The sequence below is a fragment of the Cavia porcellus genome, unplaced genomic scaffold (assembly GCF_034190915.1).
Source record: "Cavia porcellus strain 051 isolate PalLab524CR breed Dunkin Hartley unplaced genomic scaffold, mCavPor4.1 scaffold_5, whole genome shotgun sequence".
Taxonomy (NCBI): domain Eukaryota; kingdom Metazoa; phylum Chordata; class Mammalia; order Rodentia; family Caviidae; genus Cavia; species Cavia porcellus.
In genome coordinates this window covers 24,470,429-24,495,712 of record NW_026947488.1, presented here as the reverse complement: position 1 = coordinate 24,495,712, position 25,284 = coordinate 24,470,429, and the positions used below count along the sequence as shown (strand labels likewise).

At 35.8% G+C, this 25,284-nt stretch overlaps 1 protein-coding gene across 3 annotated transcripts in view; it reads right to left on the bottom strand.

Moving 5' to 3' along the window:
* Positions 1–25,284, bottom strand: part of Rbl1 (RB transcriptional corepressor like 1) — a 95,300-nt gene that overhangs the window by 64,624 nt on the left and 5,392 nt on the right. For all 3 annotated transcript variants that reach the window (XM_063248383.1, XM_063248384.1, XM_063248382.1), the window contains exons 3-9: positions 12,673–12,873; positions 12,053–12,117; positions 11,830–11,958; positions 11,560–11,720; positions 8,086–8,135; positions 3,773–3,959; positions 2,163–2,329 (exon numbers count right to left, since the gene is read on the bottom strand). In XM_063248383.1, coding sequence (XP_063104453.1) covers positions 2,163–2,329; positions 3,773–3,959; positions 8,086–8,135; positions 11,560–11,720; positions 11,830–11,958; positions 12,053–12,117; positions 12,673–12,873 — 960 coding nt within the window. The remainder of the gene's footprint in view (positions 1–2,162; positions 2,330–3,772; positions 3,960–8,085; positions 8,136–11,559; positions 11,721–11,829; positions 11,959–12,052; positions 12,118–12,672; positions 12,874–25,284) is intronic.

Here is a 25,284-nt window from a genome sequence, read left to right as displayed (position 1 = left end):
CTTCTCTTGGTATCATACTGAAGAAATCACTGTACATTTGAATGCTGCAAGGGACTCCCCTTGTATTTTCTTCTAAGAAGTTTATAGTTTTAGGTCCTACATTTAGATCTTTAATAATGCATTTTCATTAATTTTTAAATATCTTTTTAAATATCTTTATGCTTTTGCATGTGGACATTCAGTTTTCCCAGCACCATTTATTGAAAAGACTCCTTTCCTGATCATATAGTATTGGCATTCTTGTTAAATATTACTTGACCACATACATAAGTATATATTTCTGGGCTCTCTCCCATGGTTTACAGATTTGTCTGTCAATATACTCCTGTTTTGACTACTGTAACTTTGTAATATGCTTTAAAAAGAGCAGGTGTGAGGCCTCCAGCTCTGATTTCTTTTTCAAGTTTGTTTTTGGTATTCAGAGTTACATGATACTCCACATGAATGTCAGAATTTTTTCCTGTATCTACAAAAATTGCTAGTAGAATTTTGATAAAAATTAGTTGAATCTATATATTATTGTAGAATAAACACATATTTTAACATTAACACTTTTAATCCATGGACATGAGATGTCTCATCATTTATTTTTGTCTGAGTTGTCTTTGGTATTCTGTATTTCCTTCCTTCCCTTTTTTATTGCTATAAAATACTCCTATAATAATCTTGCTAGTTTTTTCAACTTACCCATCCCCAAATAAGTAGTTCAATACAAACCAATCTACTCAAATACTAAGGAAAGATCTCCATGATAGCATTCCTACCTTACTCACAACCTGTCTATCTTCTGAGCTACTTTTGAGACTAGATGTTGTTCTGTGTGCTTTCTTATTCATTTAAGGTTTGGGGAGTAGGGGAAGAGCTCAGCTGATGCTATATGCCACTTTTGTTGGACGTTCAGGGCTTTGTTTTCTCTTCTGAGACTCAGTGTGTTTGCTTTTTTATTTTGTTTTTGAGATAGGGTCTTACTATGCAGTGCAGGCTGGCCTGGAACCCACTACAGAGCCCAGGCTGGCCTCCAACTCTCAGTGATCCTCCTGGCTCAGTCTCCCAAGTGCTGGGATTACAGGCATTGTACAGCCATATCTGCCCAGGTATTGGGATCATAGGTATAAGCCACCATGCCTAGCTCTTTTAGTTTCATGAAGCTCCTGTGACAAATTATAATGGAACCCTGGAAAGTGGCAGCCTCTGGTAGATTTTCATAGTTCAGTTGAGATCCTGGGGACTTTCACTTGGGGAGGTTTCTGTGAAGTTTTATACAACTGTTTGCTTATGACTCATTTGTTTCTCTCCAAATCTGGAGTAATAATGAGCATTCTCAAGATTCTATTAATATAACCTCTTCCCCACCTACACAGTTTCTTGAGGAAGGGTATACTAGATGCATCCATTTCCTTTCTTGATCACTAATTTTGAAGTTGATCTCATTAAACCACCTCTTTCTAATTTGACTCCTGCTAAAAACATTTTTGCAAATGTTTATTACTCTTTTATTTCATTAGGTATTAGGAAATAAAGTTCTCTAATCTGTAACTTTGTAGTACGCTTTGAAATGAGCGTCAACCTTTGTTGGTTTCATTCCAGCATCTTTATCAGGAAACATGCCTCTTTAAAACAAAATTACATAAAATTCTACTATAAATAGGTAATAAATTTCCCCCTTTGATGACACTTATATTGAGCCCATTCAAAGTCAATCTAAAATTAAAAATACATGACACAGGGATAATAAGAGTGAAATGGTAGAGCTAAATAAACTTCAAGATCTACTTGAAAGTCTGTAATTCTGTTAAATTGAAATTATATGTATACATCTATATAAACATGCATGTTATATGTACATATGCATATACAGCACTCAACTACATATCTAATCTTTTATACAGGTTAATGCATTTTATTTTGGCAGATACATACTTGAACTTGTAATACTCCTGCGTCAGTCTTCCAAGTAGCTGGGATTATATATATATACAACTACGCCTGGCCCTCTAAATAACTTTTAATAGGTACTTCTTTCTGGTTTTAGGCCAAATTATTTTATGATTGAAATGATATAGCACGACTTGCCAGATGTATATACACTAAAGAATAATGAATACAACAAAAACAATCTAATTTAAAAAATACATTTAGAAAAATAATAGTGTTGTAGTTACTCAAAAATGCTTGTTAGTTGTTCACTTGGTGCATTTTTCAATCCAGTCACAATACTCTGTAAGCGGCTAACACTTTGGGTGGCTGAAGCAACAGGAGTAATGACGGTTTCTTTTTCTCGTAAATATCCTCTTCCTGTCAGTGGAGTAGAAGGTGCAAATGATCTTTTCTGTAAGAAAAGAAAAATCTGTAAGGCTAAAAAATTATCTTTTCTCTTACTATATCTTTAGTTCAATATATACATCATTGTCTATTCGTATTTATTGGTGAGTTATTTGTTCTTTTCTCTGGATACCTACCACAGAACATTAGCAATACTATAACATCTATACATTGTGTGTGTGTGTGTGTGTCTTTTTGAGACAGTCATGCTATGCAATTCAGGCTGGTCTTGAGCTCACTTTGCAGCCCAGGCTGGTCTCGAACTCATAGCAATCCTCCTGCGTCAGCCCCCCAAGAGTGCTGGGATTACAGACATGTAGCACTATGACCAGCTAACATCTATAGATTTGAATAATGCTTTTTCAAAATGCTTTCTGTGATCTCATTTTATCTTTGTAGAAGTCATTTAAGCACTATTATCCAAGCCCTTGGATAAGCTTTGGGAAGGTAAGGCAGGAAGATTGCAAGTTTGAGCATAGCCTAGACAACTTATAGTCTTTCTCAAAATAAAAAATAAAAAAAGCAGAGCCAGGGATTTAGCTCAGCAGCATAAGCATCTGCCTGCCAAACACTAGGTCGTGAGTTTGATCCCTGGTACCAAAAAAAAAAAAAAAAAAACAAACAATAACAACAAAGAAAACCTGGGTGGGGGGGTTGGGGATTTAGCTCAGCGGCATAAGCGCCTGCCTTGCAAATAGGTGGTCGTGAGTTTGATCCCTGGTACCTATAAAACCCGAAAAAGACCAAAAAAAAAAAAAAAAAGAAAGAAAGAAAGAAAGAGAACCTCTGGGGATGCTGTTTGGTTCTAAAGCCTTGGGTTCAATCTCCAATATAAACCCCTCCCTACATGCATCATTTGAAATGTAACATACACCTATTTTTGTATTACATATGAGGAAACTGACACAGAGAAATTTAAAAACTTACTTAAATTAACAAAGTTAATGGCAGAGAATGGACTAAAATTTAGGTTTTCTACTTCTAGGTGGGTGAATTAGACTTCAGCCTCCAATCCATTTCACACATAAACAGTGAATTAAGTCTTGGCCACTGATAATCAAGTCTGAAGTTACATGGCAGCAGTCAGAGAAAAGCATAGTTTGTATAATGGATAATAATGCAAGCTAAGTTTTAAAGCAACATAACAGATGCTTAGTTGAAGCAAAGAAAGACTGGTAAGAAAGCATAATTCTTTAAGTCAAAAAACACATAAAGTTATATATGATTAAACCCAAGTGTTCTGAGGAAACAGCTCCAAACTATGATTAATAGCAAGAAACAGTAAATGCTAAATGCGATAGTTTTAAAAATTACCTTTTCAGGCTTTCATGGGAAATACGAATTAGTAGAAGAAACTCAAGATTTAACTTGAAAGATGCTTCTGCTGTTAGTAGAATCACAGAGTAAGAAAAAGATCATTCAAGACTGAAGCCAGGCTAGATAATATTACTTTTTCAAAGTGTTGTTGAAGATTACACTCCATGTTAGCTTGCATAGTCAGTTTTCCTAATGGGGTGTCACCAGTGAATTTTCGGGGTGTTCCAATTTCCTCTTCTGCATCTGCTCCCAAAAAGATCCTCTCATCAAAGTCACCAACAGTTAGAACATATTCTTCATACTCCTTGTTCACTGCTTTGCTGCAAAGAGAATTATTTTAAGTTGTCAGAACAAAACTAAATTATATGATGAATTAATCTTAAAGATAATCTAGAATCATGACTTGGGAGAACTGAAGATTTTGACTGCTGGTTTTCTGGGATTAATCAACACGGATCAATACTGTCTTCTAGGGACAGCAGAGACATGCCCTGAAGCAGACACTTTTTTTCTTGGTTTTATTTTGTTTTGTTTTTTTGGTACCAAGAATCAAACTAATGACCTCATGCTTACCAAGCAAGTGCTTGTGCCACTCAGTTAAATCCCTGGCCTGATTTTGTTTTCTTGATTGTATTTATATGAGTATAAGCACTGTTTTTGGTTTTCTTGTTCTTCTGCTGTTATTTCTTCCTTCTCTTTTTCACTCTTGTCTTCTCCATCAGTTTCACAAAGTTCATGTAATCTTTTCTTGTCCTCCAGCCTTGATTCTAATCTCTTTCTTTTCTATTTCTCTATTTTTTTCCTCCAACCACATTTAAATTTTCTCCCTTAAGGGTAAAATCGCCATATTGAAGGCGTATTTACCATGTATCATTTTCTGGCTTGTTTTAGATTTTGTTATATAACTATAAATCTTATTTAAATAAAAGTGGCAAATTAATAGTTATCACATTTTGTCATTTTCTAGGCTATGTTTGATTCCATTATTATTACTGAGTATAGTACTTTACTCAAGGTGACATAACTGTACTAATCAGTTGTTCTTCCTTGTATGCCAAGACTGAGATTGCTAGTGTCACAAACAATAGTACAGGCCAGTGCCAAAGAATCAAGAGGTAGGCTAAATAGGCAGCAACTTTTCATCTTCAATAGCTTGAAGAGGTAGGATCTTGTAAAAGACTCAAAACCTAAAAGGAAGGTACATCTGGAAGACATCTCTGAGAAGCAGTCATTTCCTAAGGATTCTCTAACAGTACTAACAATAAAGTTACCTGCCGTAAATAATCTATAAGCATCAACCCAGGAATTAAAGCAAAAAAAAAAAAAAAAAAATGAGAAGACACAAGCAAAATGCAATCCCAGAGTTCCAGCTCACCAAAGGTAAATGCAGGGGGACAATGAGCTGGAACAATCTGAAAGCCACCGTCTTAACTCTCTGAAGCAACAAATTAGTTGAATGAGGCTCTAGAAAAAAATCAAATCAGATATAATCTCTCAGAAAACTACAGTGATCATACACAGAGGAGCTTAGGAAAATGATGAAAACCATGAATGCCCAACATATAGAAGAAATGGAATCCATGAGACAGTTTCAAACAGATATCCAGGAGATTAAAACTTCCACTGAAAGTGCACGCATAAGAAGACAGGGTATCTGATCTAAATTGCTGTTAGCAATCCTGAAAAGAAAGATTTTTTCAAAATAGCAAGAGAGGGCTGGGGATTTAGCTTAGCAGCATAAGTGCATGCCTTGCAAGCATTTGGTCATGAGTTCGATCCCTGGTACCTATAGAAAAAAAGAAAAAAATAGCAAGGGATCATGAAAAATCAACCCAATGATGACACAAAGAAGAATAACATAGAGGCTGGGGATTTAGCTCAGTGGCATAAGCACCTGCCTTGCAAGCAGGTGGTCATGAGTTCAATCCCCGATACTCATAAAAAGTTAAAAAAAAAAAAAAAAAAAAAGAAGAAGAACATAAGTTGATTGGCATCAATGAAAAGTAGGATATAGTGTAAATGACAAAAACAAACAAAACAAAGAAAACCCCTGTTTTAGCACAGTGTCTGCCTGGCAAGCACAAGGTCATGAGTTTCATTCCCAGCACCAAAACAAAACAAAACACAACAACCTGTTCATAAAAGTAAGGACAGACAACTTCCCAAGCAAGAAAAACAATCTGACATACAGGTAAGTGAGGCATGTAGAACTCTAATAAGCCATGATTAAAAAAAAAAAAATCATCCAACTACTCCAAGGCATTTAACAGTCAAGATTCCAGAAATTCAACACAAGAACAGAATATTTAAAGTGCTAGAGAAGAGAAACCACCTACAAAGGAAAGTCCATCAGAATCACAGCAGACTTCTCAACACACTTCTCACTCAACTCAAGGAGACCTTGGAGTGAAGTATTTCAAGCTGTAAAAGAAAACAACCTCTAACCCAGATTGATGTACCAGAAAAACTATCAAAATTGATAGATATTTCCATGACAAAGAACACCAGAAGAAATTCATGACTACCAAACCAGCATTACAAAACGTTCTGAAGGACATTCTACAGAGATAACAAGGATTACATAACTCCATGAATCCCAACACAATGAATCCACCAGGCAAGGCAAGCAATTAAACAGACAGGAAAGAAAAAAGGATAACCAACAAGAGGAAAATAACATGACAAGGGTAAGTTAATACACATCAGTTATAGCCATCAATGTAAATGATCTCAATTTACCAATCAGAAGAAATGGACTAGCAGAACGGATTGAGGAGCAAGATTCAAAAATATGCTTCATACAAGAAGTACACTTAACACAAAAAGAAGTTTATAGATTAAAAGTCAAAGAATGGAAACAGTAACCTGAAAAAAAAAAGGCTAGGTTAGCTGTTCTTTTTGCAGACAAGTAGATTTCAAGCCAAGACTGATTGAGAGACAAGGAATATCTGCACATCTTTATAAATGGAATAATCCAAGGAGAGGTAACAATTATAAATACACATGCACCAAATAGCATGTCCAACTATATAAAGCAAATATTAATGAACACGAAAAATTAAGTCCTCATATAATTATAATGGTGGATCTCAATATCCCACTGTCACAAAAAGATCAACTAGACAAAAAACAATGAAATATGGAATTGAAACAAACTTTTGAACAAATGGATTTAGTAGATTCCCATTCTATCCCACAATATCAGAATACATTTTACTCAGCTACACATGGAACATTCTCCAAAATAGACCATATATGAGCTCAATGAACATACTTAAGTAAACTGGAAAAGAACTAAAATTATCCTATGTATATTATCAGACAATAATGCAAAGAAAGTGGAAATTAGCAGCAAAAGAAATCACAACTTTATAAACACATGAAAATTAAATAATGCCTTCCTGAACAACCAGTGAGTCACAGATGAAATTAAAGAAGAAATTAGACAGTCTCTATACTTAAGTGATAATGTCAGTACAACATACTGGAACTAATGGGGCACAAGAAAAGCCACTGTAAAAGGGAAATTTACAGTGCTTAATTCTCATGTAAGAAAAACAGAGTGAGCCCAAATAACCCAATGTTGAACTTCAAGCTTCTAGAAAAAGAAGGAGGGAGGAAATTATAAAAATCAGGGCAGGAGTTCATGCAAGAGAGACTAAGAAATAGCTACATCTTAGAAATAGCCCAGATGCTCATCAACTAATGAACGGATAAAGATGAGGGTTTTTTTTTTTTTTTTTTTTACTATAATGGAGTACTGCTCTGCTATAAAAAAAGATAAACTTGACATTTCTAGGTAAATGGATATACCTTGAGACCATGCTCATAACTGAAATAAAATGGACACACATGCTTCAATACTGCATTGTGTCTCTGGTGTGAAATACTGAAAATACAAATAAAGACCAAAATATGTATTAGATATTGGGAAATGGGAAGAAAATGTTAGATGAGAAGGAGAACAAGGGAGGAGAGGGAAAGTAAGGAAGGGACAAGAAAAAAAGAGAATAGAAGAAAAAAAATGGAAATAAAGCTTTTATAAATAAGGAGAGGGAAGAAGGGTTGAATAGAGAGGAGAGAAATGGGGAAAAAAAGAAGAATCAGGATATACCACGTACAGGTACAAATCTTCTATGATGAATGCTATTCTTATGTATATCTAAAATGTCCTAAAAATTCTTTTAAAAATGCAATGTTGGTGCTGGGGATTTAGCTCAGTGGCATAAGTGCCTGCCTTGCAAGAACGCAGTTGTGAGTTCAATCCCTGGTACCAAAAAGAAAAGAAAAGAAAAGAAATGTTGAAGTCCTTTGATTCATTTATGAGTTTCCCAGGAGAGTATAGTTATTTTACCTGCTAATGATTTCTTAAATGTAAGCCAACGAGACTTAGTGACAACACCCATTCAATGCCTATGTCAGAGGCAATTAATGTTAGATACTTACCTGTTATCAGTAAAACTGGAGAGATCCAGGAGGCATTCTCCTTTTAAAATCTAGGGGAAAAAAAAAATCACTGTAGAATATTATATAATTAAACATATTTAATCCACCCAGAAAAATGAATTTCCCTTTTAATTTCACATTGATATAAAACTCACAAGAAAAGAACTATTAAACATTTCTTTCAGACCGGTAAAACATAAACAGCATGCAAATATATTTTTAAAAAATTAACTCAATGAGCCAAGCATGGTTGCTGCATGCCCGTAACCCCAGCACTTGGGAGGCTGCGGCAAGAGGATCACTGCAAGTTTAAGACCAGCCTGGGCACAAAGTGAGCCCAAGGCCAGCCTGAACCATATAGCGAGACTTTGTCTCAAAAAGTTAAAAAAAACAAAAAAGTCAATATACACGAATGTAATCCCAGCTACACAGAGGCCTGGGTTAGAAAGATCTCAAATTTGAGGGCAGCCTGGAAAACTTAGTGAAACTTCACCTATAATTTAAAAAAAAGAAAAAAGAAGAAAAAAGAGCTAGGGATTTAACTCAATCCCCAGTACCAAAAAGCAATCAAAAATAGAATTTAAAGTTTTATTGATCTCCTGAACCATAATCAGTCAATTAATCAGTCAAGTTTTAAAAATACTTTGAGGTTAGACTATGGCAATGCTCTCCAAATTTAAATATTGTAAAGGGCCAGGGATTTAGCTCAGTGGCATAAGTGCTTGCCTGGCAAGCACAAGGTTGTGAGTTCAATCCCCCATACCACAAAAAAACAAAACCAAATTTAAGTATTGTAAGAAGCATTTCTTTTTTACTTTTGGTATCAGGGATCAAACTTACAGGCTTGCACTTGCAGGCAGGTGCTTATGCCACTGAGCTATATCCCCAGCCCTGCATTTTAAAAAAACTGGTTGAAAATGCAGATTGTTGGTAGACCTTAAGATCTGGGCTCACAGTAGCATTTTAAAAAAATTCTCCAAGTAATTCTAATAAAAATTGTTAAACATTGATCTATGAGAAGGAAAAATAACATTTACTGAGTGACTACATGTTTACAAAAAGTAACAAAGGGAATGCAAAACTACATTATTATTGTCTGCTATATACCTATACTATATTTAGATTATTATACATGACAGACACAAATGCTTCGAAGTGTCAGAGTTTAACACACATGGAGAGGGGCTGGGGATTTAGCTCAGTGGCATAAGTACCTGCCTGGAAAGTGTAAGGTTCAATCCCCAGTACCAAAAAAAAGCATAAAACATACATGGAGAAGCTGAATGTACATTTCCCATCATTTGTCTTGACAATACTACTTAAGTAATTTCAACCCTTTAATTCTATAGCATCTGATCTGTAATACCTTTACATATAGTCTTGATACTTAAAATAGCTAGACATGGCGGCACATGCCTGTAATCCCAGCACTCAGGAGGCTGAAGCAGGAGGATCATTGTGAGTTCAATTCCAGCCTGGGTTACAAAGTGAACTCAAGACCAGCCTGAACTGCATAGCAAGACTCTGTCTCAAAAAGGACAAAAAATAAAAAGATAAAAATAAGTATTTTGGACAGCCCAATCAAAACATGCAAGAGCAGGAAGAGGATCACCCAAACTAGAATAGTGTGGATAATGGTTTTACTCTTGGAATGAAAGGAGAAGCTATAATTCAGTAATTATAGCAAGATAATAGCCAAATACCAGATAACATAGGCAAGCCAAAATGTATGGTTATGATACCTAGAGACACTAATGCGCTCCTTTGTACAGAGCACATCAGACTTAATTTCTGGTTCCTTTAAACGTTTACAGGCCCAAGGATATAGCTCAGAGACATAAGCACCTGCCTGGCAAGCACAAGGTCCTTAGTTCAATTCCTGCTAGAAAAAAAATCGAATAAATAAAAGTTTTATATTTCTAGAGATGTTTTACAGACATACAGGTATAACATATACATATCTAAGGAAAGAAGACCAAACACAGAAGTTCATTTAAGGAAGAAGGAACCAGCTGGACAAGCTTTATGCTTAAAGAAAATATTAAAATAGATGGGTGTAGTGGCTCACACCTGTAATCCCAGCACTCAGGACGCTGAGGTGGGAGGATTCTTTCGAGTTCGAGACCAGCCTGGGCTACAAAGTGAGTTCAAGGCCAGCCTGAACTGCATAGCGAGACCCCATCGTAGAAAAGACGGAAAAAAAAAAAGAAAGAAAATCTTACAATGTACATACATTGTGGGATTATAGTATGACAATCTAAACCCCAACCTCCTTCCTTTTTTTTGGTTTTTGTTTTTGATACTGGGGAATCAAACCTAGGATCTCTGTACCAAGTTACATTCTTAGTTGTTTTGGTGTTATTTTAGACCGGGTCTTACTAAATTGCCAAACTTCCTAGGCTGGGTTTGAGTTTGCAATCCTCCTGTCTCAGTTCCTAGAGACTAAGATGACAGGCATACACCACCACACCCAGCTCCCAATACCCTCCTTTTAACAAAGAGAAATCTCAAGGTCTACTTAAATTCTATGGCTCAGTATCAGAAAAAAAGACGAAATCATGTGCTGGGCCCAGTGGTACAGCGCTTGCCTTGCCTCGCATGCACTAAACCAGTGGTGGCAAACCTACATGCAGCAGGCACAGAGACTTCTTTGTTGACATGTGAGCCAAATCATTGCAACAGCAAGCACTGGATAGTAACTGTTTTTCCTAAACTAAGACCTCAGTATTCAGGTTTCATTGTGGTGTTGGCACTCTGATAAATAAGTGGGTTTGCAGTTACAGTTTGGACACTTGGGTCTCTAAAAGATTTGCCACCACTGCATTAGACCCTGGCTTCTATTCTTTTTTTTTGTCTTTTTCATTTTTACCGGTACCAGGGATCGAACTCACGACCGCCTGCTTACAAGGCAGGTGCTTATGCCGCTGAGCTAAATCCCCAGCCTCCTGGCTTCAATTCTTAACACCACAAAGAAAAGACAGAAGGAAATTAAGGCCCATGAAGACAAGTATTGTTATTATGGCTTTTTGAGACCGGGTCTCACTACTCCAGTTCAGGCTGGCCTTGAGCTTACTTTGTAGCTCAGGCTGGTTTTGAACTCACAACGATCATCCTGCCTCAGCCTCCTCAGTGCCTGAGATTATAGGTATGCACCATTAGCCAGGTTAACTTTCTCAGACTTCTTGTTTTTCATAATTATCTATAAGGCTGACTGATATTTTGTTCTTCAAAATTCTTCAGCATAATCATCTACAACTGCCCAACAGTGTGTTTACTTAACAGTGAATACAACTGCTCACAATCTTAACTCAGTTTCTTGTATCACACAGGATCAGAAGACGGCACCTCTGCAGCTGAGCAGAACCTGAAATCTGAGAATCTTGACCCTGAAGCCCACAATGTTGCAAATATCTTTTCTTTTGAGGCTGCTGCTGATCCCTAAGTATCTGAGTCACTTAATTATAAATACAGTACCTTCCTATCAAAAAGTTTTGCAATATATGGTTTAAAGTAGTGTTCCTTTATTCCTTTTGCTTCTACTAGAAGTCCATCATGCAATTCACACAGTACAGCAATGATGCAGGGAGGCTCTGCAGAAGCCCTGAAGTCAGCAGTATGGAAATCAGATGGTAAACCTAGTTTGAGAGAGTATGAAGAGGACAGCAATAGGGAAAATGGTCAATCTTTGAAATTTTTTCCAAAAAGTAATAATAATTAGCTTTTAAAAATAAATAAAGGTCTGACCTTTGAATGACAGATTTAGTAAGTCTCGTCTATTTGGACACATAATGGCATTGGCAAAAACCAGATCCAAGCAGCATAGAAGTAAATGATAAGAGTTTACTAAATCATCCCCAATCATGCGAAAATTACCTTTATAAAAAAACACAAAAACCAGAAATATCTCTGTCAAATAGCAACATGGGATCATAGAAGAGGCATAAAACAACTGCAAGTGTCACCTTACCCTTTGTGTAAACAAACAGTGTCCAACAGAAATTAAAGAGATCCTTAACACTACAAGGAATCCTCCTAAAAAAGACAAAAAAGTGTGTGTATAATTTTTTTAACTAGCCTAGTAAGTACCACTTAGAATGAAACAACAACAAAATATTGAAACAGCAAATACAAATAACAATAATGCCAAACTACATGTAAAATTCTATTCACAAAGCACACATCATCTATAGCTTTTGACAGGGACTTAAATACACCTCTTCAATCTTCAATGAAGGATGAGAATTCACAAATAAATAAAAATATTACCCTGAATTTCTGATAACTGTCGATGGATATTTTTAAAAACTTAAGTCCTTGCAAGTGGACACATCTGATAAAATGCTCATTTTGTTTTGTATCTGGGATCAAACTCATGACCGTGTGCTTTCCAGGCTGGTGCACTGTGCTGCTGAGCTATATCCCCAGCCCTAAAATGTCCACTTTTGAAAAACAACTCTCAAATAAAAAAATTTTTAAAAAAAGTAAATTCTTTAAAAAAAGAGAGAGAGAGAGAGAGAGAGAGAGAACTCTCCTAGTAAGTTTAGATGAAAATTTTTATGTCAACAGTATAAGGATTAAGGGTCTTACCTCTGTTTCCTGCTTCGTGGTAACTTTGGTAGCTCTTCATATGGATTTTGAAATATATCTAAAAAAATTGGCTCGAATTTTTTAAAAATTACGGTAGATACTTCAAAATTTCTCTCTAGTCTTTCTATACGTTCACGAAATTCTTGTGGCAGATTTAACATGTCCATCCACTTCTTCATTTTACTAAAAAACTCTATTAAACTTTTAAAAAAGAGGGAAAAAGGTAGCTTTAAAATCAGTCCATAAATGAGTTGAAAGGGACACATTCTATTCATAAATAGGAACCCTATTTTAAAACTTAAATGTATTAAACAAGCAATAAAAACCTCAATTCCCCCCCCCAAAAAAAAACCCTCAACCCCAAATTCTATGAAATTATTTTGGTTTCCATGACTATCATATACTTACAGATTTTGAGTTAGTGGTTGTAACATAGTACCTACTATGCAGAAAGTAAGACTACTTACCTTTTTTCTTTTTTTAAGTACTGGAACTGAACTCTGGGCCTTTGCACTGAGCCACATCTCTGTTTTTATTTCTTTATTTTCTGTTGAGATCTTACTAAGGCACAATTAATTGCCCAGGTTGAGCTTGAACTTGTGATCCTCCTGCTTCAGTCTCCCAGAGTGCTAGGATTATAGAAATGCACCAACACACCCAACCTCTATTTACTACTTCTATTCACTACAGTATCTAGACAATGTTCTGTATATAAATTACAAAGTACATGTTGATAGATCAGTGGGTTCACAGAATTAGTTGGAGGAAAAGTAAGTATCTTCCACATGCAAAGACTTCTTCCCATTTCCCAAAAAGAAAGATGCTCATTGTAAAATACTGGACTGTTAAATTAAGAACAAAATTCAAGTGTTTATATTCTATTGTGTGGCTCCACAATAAAAAAAACATTAAGTACAGCATTGGAAAAATCATCTGATTATTAGTCTACCTTTCTGGCCTATTTGATTACAGGGATAATTCCATGTTAATGTGGTACTAGACTGAAGATTTGTTAAATTCAAATGTCTAACACTAGTATAAACAAATGATATCCGTAATTTTTTAAGATGACAGGAGATATTGTAAGAGGGATCTAGATGGCCAATAGGTAATTAAGAGCAGAATGAAGCTTGGAATCTCTGCCTTCAGTTTTGTCTCCTTTATTATCTTAAAATTTTAGGTCAGATCCCTACTCAGCTATGCATATAGCCATGTTAATCACTTAAAGAGTATATGTAATACAGGATTCAGTAACACTAACTTTACCTAGCTCATAAGGTCCCTCTTTTAAGACACCAAGTAATTTAGTCATTTTCAGGAGTTACAGGGACATCCAATAATCAGCTTTCACAAAGTTCTGTTCTGTCCTGGAGCAATGCCCAGAAGTTCCAGACATTGTTTCCAACGTTCAAACCTCTAGGCTTCCAGGAAAAACAGAGCCTTACAGATCACCCCATGATGCGGTCACCTCCCAGTTATCCCACAAGGGGGCAGAAGGCTGCCCCCAAGCAAGAACAGTCATCCTCTGGGAACTCAATTGCTCAAGTATACACCAATCCCTAAAGATTCTTCTAGAGTTCACTACAGCACCACATAAAACTGCTGCCTGTTCTTTAACAGGCCAGTCTGAATCTGAAGGACTGTTACATTATCTGATTAGACTGGTAGCCCCTTTAAGTTTCTCAAACTGATGGCCCTTCCCAATTTTCTTTTACTTTTGTTGGGCAGTTACCTTGATCTTTGTCTGAGCAGTGTGCTTCCACCACCTTTCAGTTTTACTCCTTATCATTGTCATTTTAATTTTCTCTAATTACAGCTCCTTAATTCATCAGATTGCCTCAGTTGTAATTTCCATTATGTAGCAGTTGACAGTATCAGCTAATTGTTTGTTCACAGGTATTCAAACACTGGGCATGTTGAATAAAATCTGATGTGAAAAGACTCTTATCAATAGGAGCAAAAAATTTTGCCCAACTATTAAACATTTTTTTGGCTCAAAAGTCAGTTCCTCCAGAATACTTTTCTTCTTTTGGGTGGGTTCACAAAATAGTTAGAATGTGAAACCCCATTTCTTTAAGGAATTTCCTACTCCTGTGTCTTTTCTTCTTCCAGATAGATCAGGTTCGTTAAGTTAGGATGAAGTACAGTAACTTAGGATCCTTTTATCTGATACATTTGCTTGGGATTTTTGAACCTGAAGCTGGTGGTGAGAGGAATGAAAAAGTGATAAATTCTTATAGCAGAATCAGCAGCTACTAGGGTGAAATATAGCAATGAGGTCCAGAGATTGCACTGCTGGTCATGCAAGCTGTGTCCTTGCCAGAAGGATTCTGTGATATATCTTTTGGCTGTGCAGCCAGCCTCCTTTTCCTAGCCCATTTTCCAAACCTGGCTATGATTTTTAAAACAATAGGCAAAGTTACTTCATAGCTTTCAAAACAATTTTATTTACTGGGATTCTGTTACAGAGAAAAAAAGCACATTAAAATACGTTCCACATCATTAGTCATAAGGGAACTTAAACTTCAGTCAAATACTATTTCACCCTATCACACTGACTGAAATAAAAAAGTCATTTAACAAGTATTTGTATATGCCGTAAACTAGTATGGTCACTTTGGAAAAAAGCCTGATAGTGTTTCAAAAGGTTAAATATAGGTCACTGTATTATCCAATAATTCTATTCCTACATTTATATCCCAAAGAATGAAAACAATATCCACAAAAAATTGCACAAAAATGCTCACAGCAACACTAGACATAATAGCTAAGAGGCAGAACTTAACCCAAATGTCAGTTGGTAAAAATATAAATAAATAAAATGTATTATATCCAGGCAGTGGAATATTATTCAACTAAAAAAAAAAATACTGCTATAGTTTTGAAAACATTACATTAAGTGAAAGAAGCTAGCACAAGAGATCACGTATTGTGTGACTCCATTTAGATAAATCCCAAACAGATAAATCCATATAGACAAAAATTAGATTAGTGGGGGCTAGGGATTTAGCTCAGCGGCATAAACGCAGTAGGCGGTCGTGAGTTCGATCGGTGGTACCGGTAAAAACGAAAAAGCCAAAATAAAATTAAAAAAAAAAATTAGATTAGTGGCCATTATGGGTTAAGTGTGTGTAAGAACATAGGGAAAGAATGCTAATAAGTGTGAGGTTTCTATTTTGAGTAGTGAAAATGTTTTAAAATTGATTGTGGTGATCGTTATGAATCTACATATTAAAAGCCATTGGGAGAAAAAAAGCCATTCGATGAGTTCAGTGTTGCAGCATGTGCCTGTAATCCCTGCACATGAATAGGCTGAGGCAGGAAAATCACAAATTTGCATTTAGTCTGGACAATTTAGTGACTTAGCAAGACTGTCTCAAAAAAAGAAGGTAGCCGGGCATGGTGGCACGTGTCTGCAATCCCAGCACTCAGGAGGCTGAGGCAGGAGGACTGTTACATATTCAAGACCAGCCTGGGCTACAAAGTGAGCTCAAGACCAGCCTGAAAAGTATAGGCAAATCCTGTCTCAAAAGACAGGAAAAAAAAAAAAAGGAGAAGGTATATCCCAGTATAAAGATCCTGTATTCAATTACCAAAGAACAAATAAATCAATAAAAATAAGAGCCACTAAGTTATGTATAATAGTTTTAAGTGGATGAACTAAACTGTATGTGAATTTTATTTCAACAAATGTGTTTAAAAAAAAAAAAAAAAAAAAAAAACTCAGGACCAGGGTATAACTCAATGATAGAATGCTTGCCTAGTATGCAGGAGATCCTGGATTTGATTTCCAGCATTTAAAAAAAAAAAAAAGCAAGGAAAAAAATGCTGTAAAATACTTACTCCAAAATGAGTGCAATGAAATGTGCTTAAAGTATTAAATGCTTGCCTTTCTAGAGAGAATTTAATGACATGAGATAAGCTTTAAAAATGCTGATACTCTTCATCCAGGTTTTTTTTTTCCCTTGGCCCTAGAGAGCAAAAAACAGAAAATGACTAGGTATAGCCAATCAGAAGATTTGTCTACTTTGTGTCTGTGTTTAGCCTGAGAGATAGCTTAGTGGCTCAAGCACTTACCTAAGTGTGAGGTCATGAGTTGATCCCAGGTACTGAAAAAAAACCAAGAAACCAAACAACCCAGGGTCTTTGCACTGACCTGCATCCTCATCCCTTCTAAGACTTTTGTTTTATTAAGTTTATTGATACATTTCAGGAATACATAATGATCACATTCATCATAGGGAATTTGTACCCATACATGAAATAACCTGATTCTTTCCCCATTCCCCTACCTGCCTCTTAACCTTTCTTCCTCTTTGAACTCACAATCTCAATGCTTGCCAGGTAGGCACTTACACACCACTAAGCTAAATCCCTGGCCCCACTCCTTATTTATAAACTTTTGTTTTCATTTTTTCCTTATTTTTTCTTTCCCCTTTCCTCCTCCCTAGTTCTCCTTCCCATTTGAATATTTTCTTCCTATTTCACAATTATACATTTTGGTCCGTATTTACACTTTTGCTTAAAGATTTTCAAATTTTGAGGCAGTTTCACTAAGTTGCTAAATAGCCTAAACTGGACTTGAATTTATCTGCCTCAGCTTCCCAGAGAGCTGGGATTATAGACATGTACTACCATTTCTGGTTCAGCTGTTTTCATAAAAACCTAAGCTAAGGAGAAAAATCACAGGAGAAAATTTCTATATTGTAATGTATATTATGATATTTTCTGAGTTTTATTTTTATATATTTATTGTGATGTTAAGGATTAAAGTAACTTCATGCATGCTAAACAAGAAAGTTTTCTTATTTGTAGGTAGGAACATACTCAGGAATAACATTTTAGTAGATGATTATTCCACTTTCCTGGCTTACTGAATTATGAGTATATTTTCTATTTTAGGTAGCCCTGTAACTCACTTAAGTGTCTAGCACTATAAACAGAATGATACTTGTAACTTTGTTAATGGTGATGGAACATATTATCTGCTAACTGTACATAGGTAGTCAAACTCTGGGATGATGAAAAAGTTTTATAGATGAGTGATAATGACAGCTGCACAACACTGTGAATGTTCATTATGCCACTTAACTGTGCACATTAAGAAATAGGTCCTGACTGACATGTTCTGAAATTTTGTTGTAGTTTTTTCTTTTTCTCCTTGAAATAAAATAGATTTGGGAGGAAAAAAAAGATGGGGAAAATATGATTCTAAAAAATTGGCAAATGGTTAGTTTTGTTTCACATCTTTTACCACATATACATATACACACACACAAACAACATACAAAGTGTAAGGTAGGAGTAGTAAATATGTGGCATCTGTTCCAGTAGTGGGACACTACTAATTTTGTTTTGTTTTGCACCAGGGATCAAACTCATGACTGCACACTTGCAAGGCAGATGCTTATGCCACTGAGCTAAATTTCCAGCTTAATATTTTTTTTTTTTAGATTTAAGTTTAACTGAGCGAAGAAATTTATGAATAAGGAGGCAGTTAGGATCAGGAGAGCTCCACCCAGTAGAACTAGCAAAAAGCTTTTACAGGCTAAACACAGACCCGAAGTAGACAAATCTTCTGATTGGCTATACCTAGTCATTTGTGTTATACGGATGTGAAGTGATAAACTATCTTGTCGTTAGTTGAAACCTGATTGTTTGTGATTAACTGAAACTAGACTACTTGTTACAAAACATATACCAGTGTGTACTGGGCATAGTGGTGCCTGTCTATAACTGGAGCACTCTGGGATGCTGAGGCAGGAAGATCACAAGTTTAAACCCAGCCTGGGCAACTTACTTAGTTGCCTCCTTAAATTAAAACAGGGAGAAAGGGCTGAGGATTTAGCTCAGTCTTGAAAGCACCTGCCTGGCAAACATGAGGTCATGAGTTCAATCCCCCAAACAACAACAATAACAGGGAGGAATTGAGGATGTAATTTCAAAGACCAAACCAAGTTAAGTTGTGGATTCAAGTTAACAGTCTCCTGCTTATCTAACAATATTAAATGATATATAATAATGTATTTTATATGATTTTTACATATTACTGTGTAATTCTTACATTTTAACATACTTTTTAAACAATGCTTTTAGATGTGTTATACAAAAATTGTCTATTTTTCATATGAAGGAATGGAAGCAATGTTTTATTTCCCTATTCTTTGTGGATCTCCCAGGAAGTTAAGATGATTCATCCCAAACCACACTTCTAGAGCAAGACTGAGATGGAATACAATCCAGGACTCTCCTTCATGGGACATAACTGCTCAGATTTCAATAAAGGAAACAACCGTACTTGGGCATTACGTAAATTTACTTAACAACTGTGAAGCCAAAACTTCATCCCAAACTGCACCTCAATGAACTTCAGTCTCTGAAATACTAACAGGATCAAAGGCAATCCACAGCTCTGATCAGGCTGTTGATTTGCAAGATAATGAAAAGATCTGATATTCTACATACACATCACAGTTTTCAAAAGACATTCAATTTTATGACTCCTTGGATCCTTTTAAAGTTTCAAATTCAGCAAATTATTATAAGTAAGAAAGAGGCCAACTTGCTCGGAACCCCTTCTGTCTTTCTTCAGACAGAAGCTTTCTCTCTCTCAATAAATATATTCTGCTCTTAACCTCCGTTGTTCCTAAAATTCATTCTTCGATTTTAGAGAACACGAACTCATGGACATAGTAGTTTGGGAGTTTCATTCCTCTATATCATTTGGAGGTCTTCCACTGAGATCACTGGATGGAGGTAAAAATTTGCTTTTGCTTCATAGACTCTGGTCTTTGGACTCATTTAGGTAATAAATTTTTATGCTTCAAACTTTGCTTTGTTTTTGCCAGTTGTTTACAACTATTTGTGGACTGGGGATTTCAGTCAATGGCATAAGTGCCTACCTTGCAAGCGTGTGGCCGTGAGTTCGATGCCCGGTACCGATTAAAAAAAAAACACACATATAACTATTTGTGATAATTGCTTGCTATTTGCCCATTGTTTTTAATTGCTTTGTCTCATGTAGTTTTACTAAAATAATGTGAATCTAAATTAAAACATGCGAAATTTATAATGATATTTCTTTAATGGTATATTTTTATTTTGTTCTTATACAAGTTAAATTTAAATTGCTACCCTAAATAGTTCCCATTCCCCTGGGAACTTACTGCTCTGTAAGAAGGCCCGCTTTCTATGTGACTCACTTCTCCATTTGTCCCTAATGTAATCAACTTTACCTGAACTACTGATCTTATTGGCTAACTATAGTTATATTCCACCTCATGTCCATCTGCCTTGTGTGCTCCCAGTCTTCCTCTACCTTGAACCCGTGGCTTTATTCTATAAAAGTACTTGGAAAAGACAGAGTCCTTGGCAACCTGTTCGGGACCCCTTCTGTCTCTCTTCAGACAGATGTTTTCTTTTTCACAATAAATATATCCTGCTCTTTAAAAAAAAAAAAAGAAAGAAAATGAATGTTAGATGCCATCTAAATTTTACCACATTCAAAAGATAAAAAAAGAAAACTCTAGCCAGGCTTGGTGGTGCATGCCTGTAATTCCAGCACTCAAGAGGCTGAGGTGGGAGGATCATTGTGAATTCCAGGCTAGCCTGGTCTACAAAGTGAGTTCAAGACCACATTGAACCATATAATGAAATTCTATCTCAAAAACACACACACAAAAGAAAATTCTAACAAATTACTCTCACCAATGTTCTCATTAAAATGTATCACATAAGCCAGCCATGATGGTGCACACCTTTAATGCTAGCACTTGGGAGGCTGAGGCAGGAGGATTGCTGCAATTTCAAGGCCAGCCTGGGCAATGAATCGAGTTCAAGGTCAGCCTGAATTGCAGTGAAATTGTGTCACAAAAAGACAATAAATAAATAAAGAATATAACATAGTTCTTGATGAATTAAATTTCCTGTAGGTTTTATAATGATCTGAAAATAATAATGAATGAATAAAAGTCATCTTAATTTGTATAACAAATTACTAAAAAAACATGAAAAATGAAGATAAATTCAAATCTCAAACAATAAGATAAAATTGTTAACCTCCTTAGGATATAATTTCTTTATTAAAATGAATTTAAAAATTTAAATTGCACAATAGATACTGCTTTGTAATATTATGCTTAATGGTAAAACAATTTTAACATGTTTTTCACATGTGGCAAATGTATATGTGCTAGATTCAACTTGGCCTCAAGCATGCTAGGCAAGCACTCTATCACTGAGCCACACTCCTAGCTCCAAAGTTGGAAGATGCTTTGGTGTTTTAGTTTTCAAACTGAAGCTGAATATTAACAAGGTTAAAAATAAAGACATTAATAAAGAAGTCCTTTTTTGTTCTCATCCCAGTTTGGGAATTAGTATTTGTAATACCACGGAAAAGTTACTGGAATTTTAATGAGTTAATTTCAATCTACCACTCTAGTACAACTCATAGAGAGAATAAAGATACTAATACATATTGATAGTTACGGGCAGCCAACGGATCCTGAGTCCTTCCCAGGTATAGGTTCAAGGACAAAGGCCTTGACCCAGGGGCTCACTGGGACTTTATTAATTCATGAAGAAGGGAGTGGCTGGAGGATGAGTCACTGTGAGACAGGTGGGAATTACATGAATACTGTGAGCTGGGCTAGCTAAGAGGCTAGAAAGCACTTCTGCAATATGCAGAGAGAAAAATATGCAGAAAAACCAATCTGTAACATAACTGAGGCAGCATTTATTGTTTAAGCTGCAGCAGTGCTTTAGTTTTGATGTGCAAACCTTTTCTGTCTTGAGAAATCATAGCTTCTTATCTAGAGGCTCGAATACAGTTGACAGCTCTGTAGCACTGGCTCTGCATCCCACTGGGCTCAACTATTTGGGGAGACAGTGAGGCAGAGAAACAGTGCCTGTCTTCTGGCTTTAAAGATTACACATCAGTACTTCAGCTAGTTCCATTTATATTGCTTACAGCCAATTGAAGGGAAAAGGAAATAACTCAACCAGCTCTGTAAGTATCAGTACATGGAAATAGGGCCAGGTTTAGCCAAAGTGGAGGTAACTGCTGTGTGTTCAAGGAGAGCCATCCAGGTGGTCTTCTTTATATTAATATATATATTTGTGTGTAGATACATGTGCAATATGGCATGAACTTGAAGATTCTGCCATTTATTACATACATTACCTCTAAAAAGTAATTTAATATCTTGATGAATCGTGTTTCCTCATATGTAAAATGAGATTTAATGGAATTACTGTAAGAATTAAACAACTAAAGGCATACTATTTAGCTCATAGGGCCTGGCACATATATATTACTTTGCAGTAATTTATTAACAATACTTAGTGAGCATTTTTGTATATCTCTAGTATAATCATAAAATTACATTTAAAATTTCAAATTCTGGCTAGGTGTGGTAGCTTGTTACCTATAGTCCCAGCTACACTGAAGGTTGGATTGCTAGAAGCCAAGGGATTGAAGCTAGCTTGGGCAACACAGCAAGTCAGTTCCCCATCTAAAAAATAAAAAAAGAAGGGGCTGGGGATTTAGCTCAGTGGCATAAGCGTCTGCCTTGCAAGCAGGCAGTCATGAGTTCAATCCCCAGTACCGATACAAAGGAAAAAGACAAAAATAAAAACATAAAATAAAATAAGAAGAAAACATGAAAAAAGCTCAAGTTAACTACAGATGAAGCTTAGGGAAAAAAAAAAAAAGAAAAAAGCTCAAGCTATTAATAATTTAAAAAATAGTAAGATCATTTAAAATTACTGAAATTTTTTGTCTAAATACACATGTTGGTTACTTTTTAGCATTAAGAGTCTCACACTTTAGAAAACTTTTTGGAAAAGACGAGAATATCAATCTATATTTATGGAACATAAATTTATCTTTTTTGCTGGATGCAGTGGTGTATGCCTATAATCTTAAACACTGAGGGAAGGTAAGGCAGGAGAATTCTAAGTTTGAGCCCCGCCTGGACAATTTAGCAAGACCTCAACTAAAATAAAAAATAACAAGGGCTGAGGATGTGATTCATTGGCAGAACACCCTGGGGTTCTGCAGAGTGTTCTGCCAATAACTGCAAAACAACAAAATCCACGTATCTTTTACTGTATCACTATACTCCTAGGAATTTATTCAAAATATATATTGATAATGATGTTCATAAAGATTGGGTACAACTAAGAAACTTGTTAAGTATATGCAATGTCCTTATATCCTAAAATATCCTAGGATCCTTAAAAACATTAACAGGGTAGAGCTACATATGCTAATATTAAAAGATTTTCAAAATAAAGTGAGAAAAGGAATTAAAAAACAATACATAATTATCATTTCATTTACATTTTTTAGATATTTGTATATAAAAGTAAATTGTCAATGGTGCTTCATTATGGGGAGTGAAATAAGAAGAGACTTCTATCTTCCAACTCTTCAGTATTATCTGAAATTTTTTCATTTGCATTTTTTTCTTCTTTTAGTGCTGTGGATTAAGCGCAGATTCTTCTGCTATTAAGCACACATCATGTACTCCAGCAATGAGCTATAGTCCTAACACATTATTAGAAGTGCCCTCCTTGTGAAACAGGTCTCACTATGTCATCCAGGCCAGCCCCAAACTTGTAATTATCCTGACTCAGCCTCTCAAGTATCTAGACTTACAGGAATACACCAGTGTGTCCAGCTACTTTAAATTTTTTAAAAATTGTCTGTGTGGTAAAATATACATAGCATAAAATGTATCATATTAAAGTCTACAGATCAGAAGCATTAAGTACACTCAAGTTGTACAACCATTACCATCACCATTTCCAAAAATTATTTCTTTTATCTGAAAAAAATTCTTTTGGTACCAGAGATAGAACTCACAACCTTGCACTTGCCAGGCAAGTGTTTACAACACTGAGCTAAATCCCCAGCCCTTTATCTGAAATTTTTATTATGGGCACATACTCTAAAAAATTTTAAGTGGGATATGGTGGTACATGCCTGTAATCCCAGCACCTGAGAGGCTGAGGCAAAAGGACTGCTATGAATTTGAGACCAGCCTAGGTTATATAGTGAGTTCAAAGCCAGCCTAAACTACATAGCAAGACCTGGTCTAAATAAATAAATAAGTAACTTTATTTATTTAAACTCTAAATCTTTTTAAAGTTAACAATTTTTGTTTTGTCTGTTTGAGACAGGGTTTTGCTATGCCATTCAGGATGGCCTTGAACTCACTTTATAGTTCACGCTGGTCTTGAACTTGCAATGATCCTCCAGCCTCAGCCTCCTGAGTGCTAGGATTATGAGAAATACTGCAGGATCAGATTGCTTTATACAACAGATAGGTTTCACTTGATTTTAAAAGCCACCTCAACCCTGCCAATCTATTTTACCACCAATGAAAAATTTGGGATACATAAAAGTTTTAAAATCATCTTAGTTGGGGCCAGGAATATAGCTCAGTGGCACAGCGCCTGCCTGGTAAGCACATGGTCCTGAGTTCAATTCCCAGTACCAAAAAAGAAACAAAAAAAATAAAATCATCTTAGCTTTAATTTCCCATTCCTAAAACCAAAATTGTTTTGAGAATTTTTTTGTTAAACATAGGATGAACTGGACAATGTTATTTAAAGTTTGCCCTTCTTTTACCGGGGTTACCTAGAAAGAAAAACAGTTAATGGCCTCAAATGGTTTTAAATCAAGCAAACCCCCCAGAATCAAATATCAGCACCTATCCTGACTAGATCACACCAGTTCTTGTTTCCCCCAAGGTAGATAATTCTATATGGTTGATATGAGTAAGTAAAAGATATAGCTAAGACCCACAGAGTACACAGTAGTTCCAAGTTTAAAAAAAAAAATTAACTACATAGTAGAGAATAAGCAGGTGACCAACACTAACAACACTAATGAGAAGCAGATTTGCTTCTCATTATCATGTGCCATCAGACGTAATATCCTAAAGACACAAAATGGGGGCTGGGGATTTAGCTCAGCGGCATAAGCGCCTGCCTTGCAAGCAGCCAGTCGTGAGTTCGATCCCTGGTACCGATAAAAACGAAAAAGACCAAAAAACAAACAAACAAAAAAAAAAAGACACAAAATGACACATAGATTTTTTTTCTCTCACCTACTTATAGAGTTTTCCATCTGGGAATGTATTACCTGCATCTAATCGTAAGGTAATATCAAACAAATCCAAAATGAAGAACAGTCTATTAAAAAAAGGAGGATTTTTAACCTTAAAAAGTCAATGTCAAAAAAAAAGTCAATGCCCTATTAAAGGCCACAGAAATGTTTCTGAATAAAGGCAAATAAATAGACATGATAAATGAAAAGTAGTATTTCACCCTAGATTAGAAACTGTACTGAAAAGGAAAAAAAGCTGTAATTAGCTAGCCTTGGTGGTACACACTTACAGCCCTAACACCTATGAGGCTGAGGCAGGAGGATTTCAAATTCTGACAATTTAGCAGGATCCTATCACAATACAAAATACAAAAAAGGAGGGAGGAAATGGAAATAGTGGCCGGGGTGGGGTGGGGGGAGGCTGGGGAGATGATTAAAATATGTTACATGCATATACAAATCTGCTAAAATGGTGCATTTCTGTAATCCCAGCACTT